Source organism: Glycine max, chromosome 8, assembly GCF_000004515.6.
Source record: "Glycine max cultivar Williams 82 chromosome 8, Glycine_max_v4.0, whole genome shotgun sequence".
In the NCBI taxonomy this organism is placed as follows: domain Eukaryota; kingdom Viridiplantae; phylum Streptophyta; class Magnoliopsida; order Fabales; family Fabaceae; genus Glycine; species Glycine max.
In genome coordinates this window covers 43,182,964-43,200,192 of record NC_038244.2, presented here as the reverse complement: position 1 = coordinate 43,200,192, position 17,229 = coordinate 43,182,964, and the positions used below count along the sequence as shown (strand labels likewise).

The window sequence follows — 17,229 nt, the reverse complement described above, 5'->3', positions numbered from 1 at the left end:
AGAAAAAAATGGAGTGAAAGAATGAGTATAATTTTCTAAAAAAACAAATCTCTCCTTGAAATTTCCTTTTCTCTGTATTTTCTTTCCCAGTTCCTACTAACCATAATACCAAAACAAGTTAAAAAATGAAGGTTATTGACTTATTTGCCATCCTTCGCAGTTCGCACATCAATCTTAACTTTAGAAGATGTATAAATTTAGGATGACAAATAACCTTAGTTTCATAACATGCACTTATGCAGCAACGGTAGATATATGACTAAGCATGAAGCACGACACTAACCATGTCGGAGAAGGATGTTGTGTCTTGGAGTGCTATGATATCGGGTTATGCTCAACATGAATGTTTCTTGGAGGCTTTGGCATTGTTCCAAGAAATGCAGCTTCAAAGAGTTAGACCAGACGAGACTGCTTTAGTGAGTGTCATCTCGTCTTGCACCCATCTGGCTTCTTTGGACTTGGGAAAATAGATTCATGCTTACATAAGTAGAAATAAGTTACAGATTAATGTTATTCTGAGCACGACAATTATAGATATGTATACGAAATTTGGGTGTGTGGAAAATGCATTGGAGGAAAAAGGGAGTTTCTACCTGGAATATTGCTGTCATTCTTGGGTTGGCAATGAATGGTTTGGTAGAACAGTCACTTAACATGTTTGCGTCACTACTTTAATCCCATGATCCACAAACACAAAATAGAGGCTAATATTAAGCATTATGGATGCATGGTTGATCTTTTAGGATGTGCAGGTTTGCTTAAAGAAGCAGAGGAACTGATTAAGAGTATGCCAATGGCACCTGATGTTGCCACTTGGGGTGCTTTGCTCGGGGCTTGTAGAAACCACCATGACAATGAAATGGGGGAGATGTTGGGAAGGAAACTCATTCAGCTTCAGCCTGGCCATGATGGTTTTCATGTATTGTTGTCAAACATGTGTACTTCAAAAGGACATTGGGGCAATGTTCTTGAAATTAGAGGGGAGTTATGGCACAACATCGGGTGGTAAAGACACCTGGTTGTAGCATGATTGAAGCAAATGGGTCAGTTCATGAATTCTTGGCTGGAGATAAGACACACCAAGAAATAAATGATATTAAGCACATGTTAGATGTAGTGGCTGCAAAATTAAAGATTGAGAGCTATGTACTAACTACAAGTGAGGTTTCACTAGACATAGATGAAGAAGAGAAGGAAACTGCACTTTTCAGGCACAGTGAGAAACTTGCAGTTGCCTTTGGACTTATCACTATTTCTCTGCCAACTCCAATCAGAGTTACGAAGAATTTGCGCATATGTAATGATTGCCACACTGTTGTAAAGTTAATCTCCAAAGCATTTGATCGTGAAATTGTGGTAAGGGATCGTCATCGCTTTCATCACTTTAAGCATGGAGCTTGTTCCTGCATGGATTTTTGGTAGCAAATTGTACGGGCTATTAAAGTGAGTGACTATCCTATGCTTCAGGAAGCTGCACCAAATTTTCACAATGTTCTGGACTGGAACTAAGGTTTGGGATAATGCTGGCTGGCAATGCTACTGATTTTTTGCCATACACATTAAAGTTGTTTGCTCAGGCTATTGGGTTAAACGGACTACCCATCCCACCAATCTATGAGCAAATATTTGAGATTCTTTTATCACCTAATTTTTGCAAAAGAAACCCAAAAAAATGTTCCTTCCCTTTAGCATCTACTCCAGACCTTCTTCAAAAGGTACCAAAGGAGCCAAAAGAATGTCCACGGCATATTTGACAACAGGCTAGTTTCTATGCACTGTTAGTATAATTTTTCTTACACCGTCAACCAATTAAAAATGATGATTATTATAAAAGTCAACAAAATGATGATTATTATAAAAGTCAACAAATTTATCATATATGAAAAATTGTGACAGGAGTCTAAAAATCCTTTAAACTGTCAGTGCATAAACTATTTACTTCTTTGACAAACTTATACAATCTTCAAGCACATCCGAGCGAGATTTTATTTGCTTAACACTGACATTGAAAGTCTTCAGTATGATGTTATTAAACCTTATACTTGTCACATTTGGTCTGGCCTTATCGATAGCTCCAGAAAAGGCACACAGTAAAGCTCATTAAGTCTATTTTGTTATTTATATCATTCTTTCTATTTGAACATGGTTCCCCTAATGTTGTTTATACTCTAAAAACATGTCTCAAATGAGGTTCATACTACAAACTGTATCCAGCTTGATATATTAATCATTTAAGTGATCTGTATGGTTCTTGATTCTTTAAATTGTCTAAATCATAACTGGTTGGTTCATGTTTGTCTGGAAGGTAGCAAGAAGAATCTGCAAGAATGAAGATGATATGGCTTTGGTATCATCATTGGTCCTGTTTTGCGTTGTTTCCTCTGTTTTGATCTACAGCTCACTAGGGTTTCTTAAACTTCACCTGCTCTACACAATGACTGCGTAATTATAAAAAATAATTATCTTTCATTGAATTTTTCATTGTTTTCCAAATAATTGAATTTCCCATTTTTCTTATGGTGACAACTTGATTGGATTTAATCCTGGGTTGTTTGGATTATCATAGAATGGAAATCAATCTCTCTCAAGGATTTTTGGTTCATAGCCTGAACTAATTAATAGGTTATTGCATTTTTTTTTACTTGAGAAATGGGAATTGAGAGCTAATAGACGTGTTTTAGTTCTATTATGTAGTTACCTCCTTTTTATTTGCCGAAGGATTCATTTTGTTCACATAGGTTATTTGAATTGCTTGAAATTGGTTTATAGAATGGAAATGTGAAAGCTTAAGGACTTGGTTTATTTTCTGAAGCAATCAAAAGCTTAATTTTTTATTTTTTCCACTTGAGCTACAAGAGTAAGTTCATGCTGTGTTTTAATTTTTTTTATCTAGCTACTTCCTTTTTAAATATATAATGGTGATTCATTTTTTTTAATGGATTACAAAACAACTGTTAACGTTTTAGCTTAGTTTTGTGTTCCACTAAAGTTAGGCCTTCTTTTTTGTTCATTTTTTATTCCTACAGAACTGCCTTTGCAGACAATTATATGATCTCTTCCTCACTATTTTCTCTCAATGTAGGCTAATTGTATTGATGCACAAAACTCACATTTCATTCAACACGAAGGCTTCAGCTTCAACAAATGTTGCTATCACACTGTGTGTTATGTTTGACAACTAACAAAATAGATTTAAGTGATTAACTGAAATCTGCATCATTTCCTTCAATGCGGAACCTGACTAATTCAATATTTTGTCAGTATTTTAATGTAATGTAATTTCTCAATAGGGTAAACTTTGTAGTAAGCTTCCTAGATGGTAGAAATAATCCCAAGAATAAATACCAGCTTTATGCATGAAATCAAAATGGACCCTGCACTGTCCAATTCAAGAACCTTGCATCACATTGTAGTTAAGAAATTGGACACATGATTCCCACGTAACACCCGGTTCAAGGGAACAGTTATTTTAACAAGAGAATCAATTGAATTCATGTAGTTCATACCTAACTGCTGGCGAAATAACTCATTCCTAATTAACTTACACAGGAAACAAAAGCCTGTGAAATAGATTGATGCTATCATTTGGACTTGTTGCTGCTTCATTTTGGTTTGGCTTGACTGATTCATAGATGCTAAAATCAATGTAGAAAAACTTACATATTACACTGTTCAGCAAGAAGGTTTGCTACCTTTTTCATAGCATTTTTGGCTTTTAAAGGTACAATCCAAAAACTGAAAGAACAACATCACCTGCTGTGTAATCTTGAACCATTAAAAACAAAGAAGACACAAGAGCATATATGAAGAGAGTTCTACATGCCAAACCAGTAGTCAACCCCTCTCAAGCCAGCATTGTTTGTTTTCAGTTATGGTTCTGCAACAAGATTCAGCACAACACATGTTGATAATGACTCAAGTTTGGAAGGAGCATATTGCAACTTGAGAGTAGAGACCATGGATTAATTAGAAAGCCAAATCCCTCAGAGCTAGCCCCACATCGAAAATATGAGTCAAAGTGGTCTGACGAATGAGTTATAAAAGTGAAGTGTATGGCATTGAATAACATACTTACCTGGGCGGGGTCAATGGATGATCAAGAAGGTCTATGGCCTAGGAAAGTGACTTCCATTGCACCTCGGAGGGGTGCTTTCCTAAGGTCTGCCCAAGTGGCAGAGCCTACGTCATAATTTGTGGTAGTGGGAGCCTGCGTTCGCGCGGCTCCCTATCAATGCAACTTACAAGTTTTGTTATCATATTTAGATTTCTGAAACTTCCTTAATTTGATTCCTTCTGGTAAAGTGGAGCTAGGCTACAGGAAAAGCTACTCTTACACTAATTTGGTGTGCTATTTGTTAGTTTTTCTTTCTCCTATTTGAAAGAAGATTGTAGTAATTTAAAGAAACCAATCAAATATAAACAAATTAGTCATAATGATAGGTCAAAATACTAAGAGGAAGGAGATTGAATAAATAAAAAATGTCAGCCAATATAAATTAATTTAAATGAAATGTGTGCATTATTTAATAAAACATCAGCAAAACTCTCATGAAGTTGACACCAGTTTTAAATTTTTCTATGGACCCATGCCCGAGGGTCAATATATATCCATAACTTATGAAAACTCTTTTTTTTTCTTCCTTCTAATAGGCAATGAAAACTGAGAAAATTGTGTTGTTTTCATTGTCTTTTCTTTCGTCAACCTTAGTGTTATTTAGCAACAAGATGGTCTCAGGTGCCGGGCTGACATTTTTCAGAAATAACTAGCATGAATTTTAATTCACAACCTGTGTAAAAATTCATATCTGAACACTAAGAAATACATACAAGAGATCTTGTTCTTCTATTAGTAGAATTTTAAATAACCCTCTTCCATGCAGGAATCAGTCCTATCAGTTCTAATAATCCATGATGATTAGCAAAGTCAGAAGAATCAACATAGTACGTAATAGTAACATATCCAAGTAAAATATCAACGGGAAGATTATAATGTGTTTGAACTTTTATTAGTCTCAGGTTTGAACTTTTATGTTGCTGATCTAAATTTTTAACCATGTTGCTCTTGGCTAGGATGTTGGGATGAATTAGTCCCACATTTGTCAGGACTTTGTCAGGCAGCTGAAGCTCCCAGTATAAAATTTGAATACTTACATTGTACAAAGCATACCTTTCTCGGCCTTTTGGCTAAGATCAAGTGTAGTATCTGTTCTTATCAGTTTAATATCTGATATGTGAACCATTGGTTCACACGATATTAAATTTATTTTTTGAGGGGAGGGTCTATTACGGTAGCTTGCTACTGAGGCTCTCAAGTGTTGCTCTTGTTTTGCACTACTGCAAGGGCCTGGCACATCCCACCCAAAGATAGTTCAATAATTTTCAAAAGAGGCGAACCGAAAGGGAAAACCGTAGAATTCTCATGGTGCTGGAGGAGAGGATGTAGGATGTTGGGGGACCTTTGCTGGCTTCTTTTTCTTTTATCTTTTTAACCAAAATTACAAGCCTTGATGCTGACACATTCATCTAAGCTTTTCACTTATTTCAGAACACAATTTTTTATGTTCCAAGATTTCCACTGTTTTGTGCTCAAGATTTTCACTTATGAAGACATGATTGATCATTCTAAAAAGCGTCATCTCTTTTCTAAAATATTTTTCATGGATTTTAGACAAGATATTACTTTTTATATATATTCTTTGGTTTGGGTATCCTTATTTATGGTTTAATAGATTTTAGGTAACAACAGGCTAGTTTTCTATGCACTGTTAGTATAATTTTTCTTACACTGTCAACCAATAAAAAATGATGGTAAGTATGACTTTTAAGGTAGTCATGATAAAAGTCAACAAATTTATTATATATGAAAAATTGTGATGGATAGAAGTCTAAAAATCCTTTAAAGTGCATAAACTATTTACTTATTTCACAAACTTATACAATCTTCAAGCACATCTGAGCGAGATTTTATTTGCTTAACACTGACATTGAAAGTCTTCATTATGATGTTATTAAACCTTATACTTGTCACATTTGGTCTGCCGTTATAGATAACTCCAGAAAAGGCACACAGTAAAGCTCATTAAGTCTCTTTTTGTTATTTATACCATTCTTTCTATTTAAACATTGTTCCCCAAATGCTGTTTATACTCTAAAAACATGTCTCAAATGAGGTTCATACTACAAACTGTATCCAGCTTGATATATTAATCATTTAAGTGATCTGTATGGTTCTTGATTCTTTAAATTGTCTAAATCATAACTGGTTGGTTCATGTTTGTCTGGAAGGTAGCAAGAAGAATCTGCAAGAATGAAGATGATATGGCTTTGGTATCATCATTGGTCCTGTTTTGCATTGTTTCCGCTGTTTTGATCTACAGCTCACTAGGGTTTCTTAAACTTCACCTGCTCTACACAATGACTGCGTAATTATAAAAAATAATTATCTTTCATTGAATTTTTCATTGTTTTCCAAATAATTGAATTTCCCATTTTTCTTATGGTGACAACTTGATTGGATTTAATCCTGGGTTGTTTGGATTATCATTGAATAGAAATCAATGTCTCTCTAGGATTTTTGGTTCATAGCCTGAACTAATTAATAGGTTATTGCATTTTTTTTACTTGAGAAATGGGAATTGAGAGCTAATAGACGTGTTTTAGTTCTATTATGTAGTTACCTCCTTTTTATTTGCTGAAGGATTCATTTTGTTCACATAGGTTATTTGAATTGCTTGAAATTGGTTTATAGAATGGAAATGTGAAAGCTTAAGGACTTGGTTTATTTTCTGAAGCAATCAAAAGCTTAATTTTTTATTTTTTCCACTTGAGCTAAAAGAGTAAGTTCATGCTGTGTTTTAATTCTTTTTATCTAGCTACCTCCTTTTTAAATATATATTGGTGATTAATTTTTTTTAATGGATTACAAAACAACTATTAACGTTTTAGCCTAGTTTTGTGTTCCACTCAAGTTAGACCTTCTTTTTAGTTCATTTTTTATTCCTAACTTTTCATGAAACTATACAATAAACCATCAATTTTTTCTTTGTTACAGGGTCATATAGATTCAAAAGCTGAAAGGTAATTGAGTTTTTATCATTGATTGGAAACATTTTTTAATAGAACATCAATTTTAGTTTGAATTTCAGAGTTAACTTCACATCTTTTGGTGATCCTTCTTGTTATTATTAAGTTAAGGGTGAGAAAATAAATAAATTAAATAGTGCATCTCTCATTTATGATAAACCCTATCGTTTGTTTCATGTCAGTAATTGATATGCTTATTTTCATTTATTTCCTTGTTTTACTTTATTTTGGTTTATGCTTGTGCCTGTCTTGCTTTGGTTTCCAGGAATTGGTGTGGCCTTCATTTATTGCCTATGGAATCTTTGCCTTGCTGTATTCACCATCACCTGCAACTATGCAAGGTGAATTGTAACTGTAAACCAAGGGATGCTCCACAATCCTTTCCATTGTGTCGATCATTTGTTGCACAGTCCTTGCTACTAGAAACTGTTTCAACATCAGTGTATAATGAAAGTCAACATTTGTTAGTGTCACTATATTTAATGTCTGATGAAGGAACGACTAAAAAGAAATGGTGAATCATTACTCTTCAATTGCCTTATGGTGAAGCTTCTGGCTCTTTTAATCTTTGGTTGCAATTGCTGATGGTGCTTTGACCTCTGCAAGCTTGCTTCACCTCCAGCCATAGATTTTGCATTGTTGCAGAAAGTTCTGTTCCTTGTTGACAAATGCAGCAAATTGTCATTGGGAAATTTATGGTTCTGCTGGAGGAAGTCGAAGTAAAGCCTCATATTTGGCAAAGTTGAGGCCATTTTTTTTTTATTTGACTAAGATGCTAGAGGAATGTTGATGTTAAGCTAAGGCAAAGAGCATTGAAGCTGACGTTTGTTCTGTTAACGTTTGAAGATAAAATCATTTCTGAGTAGCATATTTCAATTATCAAATTATATAATAATAAGGTGCATAAAATAAAATCATACAAAATATCTAAGAGTTTAATTTTTATATACTTTCAAATTTTATACTACCAATCAATCAAAAATCACATTAGTATAATTTTTAATGTAATTAGTGTAAAAATTAACAAACTTACAATACATCAGTTTGTTTGTGATTAGATGACAAAATAAAAACTCTTTTTATCCAATCAGTATATTATTAATAGATAGTATTATAATTTGTCTAAAATTAAATTAAAATTAACAGTAAAATAAATAATCTTGAAAGATATACAAGATGCCTTCATTTTTACATGCATCACTTGAAAAATTAAATTGTTCAAATATATATTAGAAGACTATATTGAAGCAGCTTTCCTAGTGTATGGTAATTGTTGTTCAACAAATTTCCAACACGATTCAGGTTTGAATGCGGGTAACCTTGAAGGAGACTATATTGATTTCTATTAATTTTAAACATCGAGAGATTAAAATGATATCCAAAATCTTCATAGGACCTTGATATCTCGGGTATCTAGAATAACTTCTTTAAATATTTAGTTTAATTAGAATAACTAATTTTAAGAAACATAATCTCTTTTATAGTTAACTTCCTCAGAATTTTAGCATGGTAAGGGTTGGGCCTTGTGGCATAACATTTTTCAGAGAACTCTTGCAAGTTGCTACTAAGTAAAAGGAATGTAATAGATTACAAATGCTATTAAATGAATATGCTTAACAAGTTTACATAAACTTGTATAGTGAAAAAAGAAGACTATGAAAAAATTAAAATACAACCTGATCTAAAATGAAATTAAGATCTCTGCAGATATTATAGAACTGCCTTTGCAGACAATTATATGATCTCTTCCTCACTCTTTTCTCTAAATGTAGGCTGATTGTATTGATGCACAAAACTCACATTTCATTCAACACAAAGTCTTCAGCTTCAAAAAATGTTGCTATCACACTGTGTTGTTATGTTTGACAACAACAAAATAGATTTAAGTGATTAACTGAAATCTGCATCATTTCCTTCAGTGCGGAACTTGACTAATTCAATATTTTGTCAGTATTTCAATGTAATGTAATACCTCAATAGGGTAAACTTTGTAGTAAGCTTCCTAGATTGTAGAAATAATCCCAAGAATAAATACCAGTTTTATGCATGAAATCAAAATGGAGCCTGCACTATCCAATTCAAGAACCTTGCATCACATTTTAGTTAAGAAATTGGGCACATGATTCCCACATAACACCCGGTTCAAGGGAACAGTTATTTTAACAACAGAATCAATTGAATTTATGTAGTTCATACCTAACTGCTGGCGAAATAACTCATTCCTAATTAACTTACAGGAAACAAAAGCCTGTGAAATAGATTGATGCTATCATTTGGACTTGTTGCTGCTTCATTTTGGTTTGGCTTGACTGATTCATAGATGCTAAAATCAATGTAGAAAAACTTACATATTACACTGTTCAGCAAGAAGGTTTGCTACCTTTTTCATATCATTTTTGGCTTTTAAAGGTACAATCCAAAAACCGAAAGAGCAACATCACCTGCTGTGTAATCTTGTACCATTAAAAACAAAGAAGACACAAGAGCATATATGAAGAGAGTTCTACATGCCAAACCAGTAGTCAACCCCTCTCAAAGCCACTATTGTTTGTTTTCAGTTATGGTTCTGCAACAAGATTCAGCACAACACATGCTGATAATGATTCAAGTTTGGAGGGAGCATATTGCAACTTGAGAGTAGAGACCATGGATTAATTAGAAAGCCAAATCCCTCAGAGCTAGCCCCACATCGAAAAGATGAGTCAGAGTGGTCTGACGCACGAGTTATAAAAGTGAAGTGTATGGCATTGAGTAACATACTTACCTGGACGGGGTCAATGGATGATCAAGAAGGTCTATGGCCTAGGGAAGTGACTTCCATTGCACTTTGGAGGGGTGCTTTCCTAAGGTCTGCCCAAGTGGCAGAGCCTACGTCATAATTTGTGGTAGTGGGAGCCTGCGTTCGCGCGGCTCCCTATCAATGCAACTTAAAATTTTGTTTTTATCTTTATTTTTCTGAAATTTTAATTATTGGATTTGCTCTGGCAAAGTGGCGCTAGGCTACATGAAAAGCTCAGCTGACCTCTTCAACTAACTTAGTGTGCTAGTTTTTTTGTAGTAATTTGAAGAAACAATCAAATGTGCAAAAATTTAAATAATAATAATGATAGGTCGGAATATTGTGAGGAAGGTGACTGAATAAATAAAAGATATCAACCAATATAAATTAATTTATATGAAAAGTAAATAATTAGAAATAGGAAAATCAATTGTCACAGGCATTGATATAAATTAGGATTAAAGAATCAATAATAATTGAAGTGTGTATTATTTAATGAGAAAAAAAATGTTACACGCTGCTATAAAATAATTTTATATTTCACAAGTCTTAAAAAATGTATGTAATAAACATAATTAAAATATAATGAAATAATCGTGCATCCCATGGCCACTACTATACTAGTATTACATATTATTACTTGTCTCACAATTTAAGAAATGCTGGGTTTCTTTTGTCTTTCTTCAGTATGGCCTTTTTTCTATTTTTGTTGGTTCCTTACTTCCTTATCTTTGGGATGGAAAAGGTACCCTTTTCCTTGGTATGATTTGTATGGAAGTTGTAGATGAAATTAAACATAGACGAAAATTTTTCTGTTCTCTCTGGATTCCAACACATGGAAGCAAGTGAACATGAATATATTGACCCAGCAAGGTCCCATCGTTCTAGGTAAGCAAGCCTGATATTGACAGCAAGATAGGGAAGTTGTTGCCAAATATAAACTCAAGACAAAAACCAAAGAAAATAGGATAAACAGCATGAAATGGATGTGCATATACAAATGAGAGAAACAGTGACTAACAATATAAATTCCAACTTTTTGTTGTTACAAACATAGACACAAAATATCAGTCCCAAAAGTAACACTCTAGCTTTAGCCGATTTTGCTGGATGCCAACAAGTAGATGAATTGCCCTACCCTGCGATACGACACTTTCTTGCAAAATCTACTTTTCTTTAAATTTGAAAAGAAAAGGAATCAAAACATCAGCAAAACTCTCATTATGAAGTTGACACCACCTTTAAATTTTTCTATGGACCCATGCACGAGGGTCAATATATATCCATAACTTTTGAAAACTCAGATTTTTTTTCTTCCTTCTAATAGGCAATGAAAACTGAGAAAATTGTGTTGTTTTCATTGTCTTTTCTTTCGTCAACGTTAGTGTTATTTAGCAACAAGATGGGCTCAGGTGCCGGGACTGAGATTGTTCAGAAATAACTAGCATGAATTTTAATTCACAACCTGTGTAAAAATTCATATCTGAACACTAAGAAATACATACAAGAGATCTTGTTCTTCTATTAGTAGAATTTTAAATAACCCTCTTCCATGCAGGAATCAGTCCTATCAGTTCTAATAATCCATGATGATTAGCAAAGTCAGAAGAATCAACATAGCAGGTAATAGTAACATATCCAAGTAAAATATCAACGGGAAGATTATAATGTGTTTGAACTTTTATTAGTCTCAGGTTTGAACTTTTATGTTGCTGATCTAAATTTTTAACCATGTTGCTCTTGGCTAGGATGTTGGGATGAATTAGTCCCACATTTGTCAGAACTTTGTCAGGCAGCTGAAGCTCCCAGTATAAAATTTGAATACCTACAATGTACAAAGCATACCTTTCTCGGCCTTTTGGCTAAGATCAAGTGTAGTATCTGTTCTTATCAGTTTAATATCTGATATGTGGACCATTGGTTCACACGATATTAAATTTATTTTTTGAGGGGAGGGTCTATTACGGTAGCTTGCTACTGAGGCTCTCAAGTGTCGCTCTTGTTTTGCACTACTGCAAGGGCCTGGCACATCCCACCCAAAGATAGTTCAATTATTTACAAAAGAGGTGAAGCCAAAGGGAAAAAACCATAGAATTCTCATGGTGCTGGAGGAGAGGATGTAGGATGTTGGGGGACCTTTTCTTTTAGCTATTTAACCAAAATTACAAGCCTTGATGCTCACACATTCCTCTTAGCTTTTCACTTATCTCAGAACACAATTTTTAATGTTACAAGATTTCCACTTTTTTGTTCAAGATTTTCACTTCTAAACACATGGTTGATCATTCTAAAAAGCGTCATCTCTTTTCTAAAATGTTTTTCATGGAATTTAGACAAGATATTACTTTTTATATATCTTCTTTGATTTGGGTATCCTTATTTATGGTTTAATAGATTTTAGGTAACATTGTGGTTACCTAGTAAACCAGTATGCAGTAATTCAGACCTACGTAGCATTTACTAGACAAGGAACTATGTAATTTGTATCACTAAAAACCAAACAAGATGCAAAAACACCCTAACTAAGAATCATCCCTTTTTGAATGTTTCTGCAACCAGGTTCAGCACATTGCTCAAAGATTACTAAGATTCACCGTTGGAATCTGCATAATTTTCTGTAGTATTTAATTGGCTTTATGTTATGTAGTGTTAATTTTGCCTCCTTTTGCTATTATGAGTGTGGATTTCATTATGTCCTAAAATTCCCGCTTCAAACTTTGTCTCCCATATGGTAGACTCATGGGATATAACTGGACTCTGCTTTAATTTCTTGTGTCAATACAAGACATGTTAAGTTGAATACATATTACACAAAACTTTACTAGTCATGACAGGGTTATTCTTGCAGCTGTTTAGACGAAGCACACAGCAATTGGAGACCATTTTACTGTAACTTTTGAAGCACTCTGCTCAATAAATCCCACATCGAAATGATTTGTCAGAGTAGCCAGGGAGGATGACATAAAAAAGTGGATGTGCAATGTATTTTGGCATACTTACCTGTACGGGATCAATGCTTGATCACGAAGTTCCATGACCTAGGGAAGTACCTTACAATGCACTTCGAGGCCTGTGTTTGTGCAGGCCCCTTCAATTTTAATTTAAGTGCTTAGTGAGTATGAGATTATAAGAGAGGACTCTTATTATCTTGAAATTGATACTTAGTGATTGAGACCAAATGATATTAAATGTAAATACAGTAAGATGAAAGAACTCTAACATGTGTACTGTTAAGCGTGAAGCATGCAGTGGTATTTTGCCTATAATTGAAGACACTGCCTTTCAGGGTGCTAAACTTGTTTTCTTAGTTTGTAGTAGTTTGTTTGAATAACACCATAAGAGTAGAAGAAGTTGTTTATTCACTGGGAAAATAAACTGGCTGTGAAATTAATCCAATGTGTTATGTGTTTTGTGTTATTCATTCTAATTAAATCACATATCAGAGCCCCGTGCTTATAGTTTTTTTGCCCGTGGAGTTAGAGTTAAAACCTACTTTTCTTGCTTTATTAAAAGGGTTTGAAACTCATCAATAAATAGGTTGAAGTAATAGTTCTTAAATCCATGTTTTGACTGCCAGTGAAATAACTCATCATTGGCTTGCAAAAATTAAAAGCAAGTGAAATAGCATCTTTCTTAATGATGCTTTATTTGCTACTTGTTGCTGCTTCATTTTGATTTGGTCTCGCAACAGATTTAAGATGCTAAAATGAATCTGGAAAAACCTACATATAACTTAACTCTGTATTATCTTTGTTTTTAAATGGTGTAAATTATAAAGTATACGGAAATTTGAAAGAATAACATCACTAGCTGTGTGATTTGTACCATTAAAATAACTCATCGTTAAAGGGATTGAAATTCATTCAGCATACCCTGCAATAACTATTCTTGAATTCCTGTTTTAAAAGTGTGTTCATAGGTGAAATAACTCATTTCTGACTTATGAAAAAAAAATAGTGAAATACAATATTTCTTAACTATGCTTTAATTGCTACTTGTTGCTTCTTCATTTTGGTTTGGTCATGATGCTAAAATGAATGTAATAAAACTTACAAATAACGTTGTTCGACCAAGAAGGCTTACTATATGTTTTTGTATGTTTGGTTTTTATCAATACAAATTACAAAAGGATACCCAGAATATATGTATAAAAAAAAAATCATCCCCTGAAGCACTTTGTTTTCAACTCTCTTTCTGCAACCACCTTCAACACATTTATTGATGATGATTCAAGTTTTGAAGAAGCACTCACAAACTGGGTCCTTGCGATCCCTTCCTTTTCCTACTTTAAAGATTTTTAGTTGTGTATATAAGTTTCATTATTTATGTTGATGTTTGATATCATATTTCATATCAAAATAAATTTTTTCTAGTTGAGCAGCATTATCCTCTTGACAGTGAATTAGGGATTGAAATGTTGTTAGACTTTACTCTTCTTGCCTTCTAGGATTGAAATGAGTTTCATTTAATCTTTTAGATTCATTTTAAGGTTCTCAGGCTAGACACTTTTTCTTTCTTTCTGATGTACAGTATATGAACAATCTTTCATGTATTACAAGGGTTCTTGTAATTGCAGATTTAAACTCTGTAAAGTTTAATAATTTTCAAAAAACTTGCTCATTCAATCATTATCAGAGCCAGTGGACACAGGTGAAGTAACTCACAGCTGACATACAAGATATAAAAGCTAGAGAAATAGCTTCATTCTTAATGTTTTTCATACAACTTTTGTCTTTTAAGGTACAATACAAATCACAAAAAGAATACACAAAATATGTATCATTAAGGCTATGTTTGTGTACGCGTTGCATTCAGTTGGCGCACGTACCAAGGTAGCAGTGTTTTGTGAGAAGCAAGGATTTCTAGCTTTGCTTTTAACATCCGTTTGAGGGGTCCAAAACACAAACAAACACAGACACTAAACCATTACAGACTAACAAGATACAAGAGCAAGTGAACGTTTTCAATTATGCTTCCATGACCAGTTTCAGCATGTCTAGCTGATGATTATTCAAGTTCGGAAGAAGCATTTAACCTCTGGTTTATATTTCCTTCAATCATAGCCTTAAAACTATTAACCTCTGTTTTTGTTGTGTTTTTTTGTATTTTTGAAGGAAAAAAAATCCACTTGAAGCTACTCGCGTAAGCCTTATTAAATGTGTCCCACATCGGAAAAACTAGGAAATATAACTTGGAGGATGGGCTATAAATAGATGCATAAAAGAATATTTAAAATTACATACCTGGATGGGGTCAATGGATGATCAAGAAGATCCATGGCCTAGAGCAGTGACTTTCATTGCACTTTGGAAGGGTGCTGTTCTAAGGCCTGCCTAAGTGGCAGAGCCTACATCATAATTTGTGAGTGTGGGCCTGCGTTTTGCGCGGCCCTTTCCTATGTAAGTCCTAAAGTTAAAGGCCTTTTTAAAATTTTGTTTTTACGTTTGCTTGGTCATATGAAGTAATGATTCTTATTGTGTGTTGGTTATGTTTATCGTTTGTTTGGCACCTAACTATTTTAAACCGGAGATTTCTTTGGCTTTATTTTTTATTTTTTAAGGTTTAGTTTATGTGATTTGGCCCGTGTCAGCCTCTGTTTCTAGATTTTAACTGTGTATTCCTAGTTTAAGTCTCTTTCTATTTGAGCAACTGTATAATCAGATTGGTTTTTCGCACTTGGGCTGGCTAATGAAAATATTGTTCTCCCTTTTGATTTTCGGAATGACCAATTAGGTCAAAAGATATTCTTGAAAGAGTGTAGGACGTAACTTGGGAAGCAACAGTCATTCTTTTATAGGTAAGTTTTGATCCCTAAAAATTAGAGCCAATGACAAATTGGCCACTTAAAATGGAAAGATCAAATTTAATCTTGTAAAAACTATGACAAATTGATTAACTTTTTTATTATTAACTAATAACGTTCAGGACCTAATTTAATAATAATAATTTTTAAAGATTGATCTGCTATTAAATTATAAAATTAGGGATTAATTTATTATTAAATTATCCATAAAATTAATTTGATATTTTTTTTACACAAGAACTAAATTAAATTTTTATTTTTAAAATCAATTTGTTACCACTCATTTTCAGTGTCAAAATAAATATCTTACTCTTCTTTTATTAGTTAGATTGTGCAAAAGAGTTCAAACAAATGTTCCTTCCCTTTAGCCCCAAACAATCCATTTTGACAAAATATATCTTTTTTATATCAATTACTATTATACACTATTTAATTTAGAATTTTAATAAAATTATGACAAAAAAATATTTTTTTTTACCAAAATTATACTTTTTTACATCAATTCGTATTATGCATAATTTAATTAATGATTTATAATTGTGCGTACTAATTCATATTATGTATAAAATTTTGATATTAAAACATCTGTGACATTCGTCCAATTTGATTTATAATTCAAACAACCTTTTTAAATATCTTTAGTCGTTAAATATTTTTCTATCTACCAACTAAATTAAAATATGATGATGAGGCAATCTGTCATTTAAAACTTATAATGAATTACATTAATTTCTAATGTATATTAGCTACCAAATAACTTTTATTTACTTTTGTGAAACATAGTAGATAATTATTTATTTGAATTATTAATTTTTATTTATATTTTTCTCACTACCCTTAGTGATTAATGTCTCTCTCCTATTTCATTTATACTCTTTACCTTTAGTCCTTTATTTTAGTTAAATCTCGTAATTTTTGCAATTTTTTTTGCACTTCATTCACAAATATAATCTCTCCTATTATACGAAAAAAATTAAATCCATTATTAAAAAAATATATATTAACAGCATTTCATTTTCCATGAAAAACTTATTTTTTAAATGACATGAAGTATTTAATAATATTTTTTCATCATAAAAAACAACATTTTTTTTATCTCAACATAAACAAGTGAAAAAACCTTTCGGAACCATGATATTAGTGTGAAATGGAAGTTACCTAATTAGAGACTCACAACAAAAGAATCACCCTTACATTAGTGTGAAGATTTCCAAGGAAGACATTGCATGAAAAAGAAGTACAAGAATAGGACATAAAAACAGCAATAGTAGCATAAAAAAGTAGGAGAAAGATAAAAGAAAAATATTGTATTTGATAAAGAGATTAACACCATGTTTTATGTTTTTTGTGTACACTCAGGAATTAGCATCCTAGGAACTTTATCACTGTTATCTTAACCACACATTAATATGTCAAAACATGAAAAATTATTAAATATGGTTCATCTAATTTTTACTATTCAAGATTTATTTTGATAACTTTATCACATATTTTTTATTTTTGTTTAAAAAATTATTTTCTTTTATACCAAATAACTTATATTTTAATAGTTATGATAATAAAA

The 17,229-nt window shown here is 32.7% G+C and overlaps 1 protein-coding gene, 1 long non-coding RNA gene and 5 other non-coding genes across 7 annotated transcripts; all 7 read left to right on the top strand.

The window, feature by feature from the left end:
- Positions 1-1,026: 1,026 nt before the first annotated feature.
- LOC102666770 (pentatricopeptide repeat-containing protein At3g62890) lies at positions 1,027-1,509 on the top strand. The gene is made up of 2 exons (XM_006586510.1): positions 1,027-1,356; positions 1,423-1,509. The coding sequence occupies exons 1-2, from the start codon at positions 1,027-1,029 to the stop codon at positions 1,507-1,509; spliced, it is 417 nt and encodes a 138-aa protein (XP_006586573.1).
- A 2,558-nt stretch (positions 1,510-4,067) lies between these two features.
- On the top strand, positions 4,068-4,228 carry LOC113002428 (U1 spliceosomal RNA). Its single transcript, XR_003267990.1, has one exon. It is a non-coding gene; the product is annotated as a U1 spliceosomal RNA (small nuclear RNA).
- Positions 4,229-5,163: 935 nt separating this feature from the next.
- LOC113002483 (U2 spliceosomal RNA) lies at positions 5,164-5,358 on the top strand. The gene has a single exon (XR_003268042.1). It is a non-coding gene; the product is annotated as a U2 spliceosomal RNA (small nuclear RNA).
- Positions 5,359-9,839: 4,481 nt separating this feature from the next.
- Positions 9,840-10,000, top strand: LOC113002501 (U1 spliceosomal RNA). The gene has a single exon (XR_003268056.1). It is a non-coding gene; the product is annotated as a U1 spliceosomal RNA (small nuclear RNA).
- Positions 10,001-11,091: 1,091 nt separating this feature from the next.
- Positions 11,092-13,157, top strand: LOC121172734 (uncharacterized). The gene is made up of 2 exons (XR_005886256.1): positions 11,092-11,485; positions 12,711-13,157. It is a non-coding gene; the product is annotated as an uncharacterized lncRNA (long non-coding RNA).
- On the top strand, positions 11,704-11,898 carry LOC113002487 (U2 spliceosomal RNA). Its single transcript, XR_003268046.1, has one exon. It is a non-coding gene; the product is annotated as a U2 spliceosomal RNA (small nuclear RNA).
- Positions 13,158-15,097: 1,940 nt separating the features above from the next.
- Positions 15,098-15,257, top strand: LOC113002450 (U1 spliceosomal RNA). The gene has a single exon (XR_003268012.1). It is a non-coding gene; the product is annotated as a U1 spliceosomal RNA (small nuclear RNA).
- Positions 15,258-17,229: the final 1,972 nt, after the last annotated feature.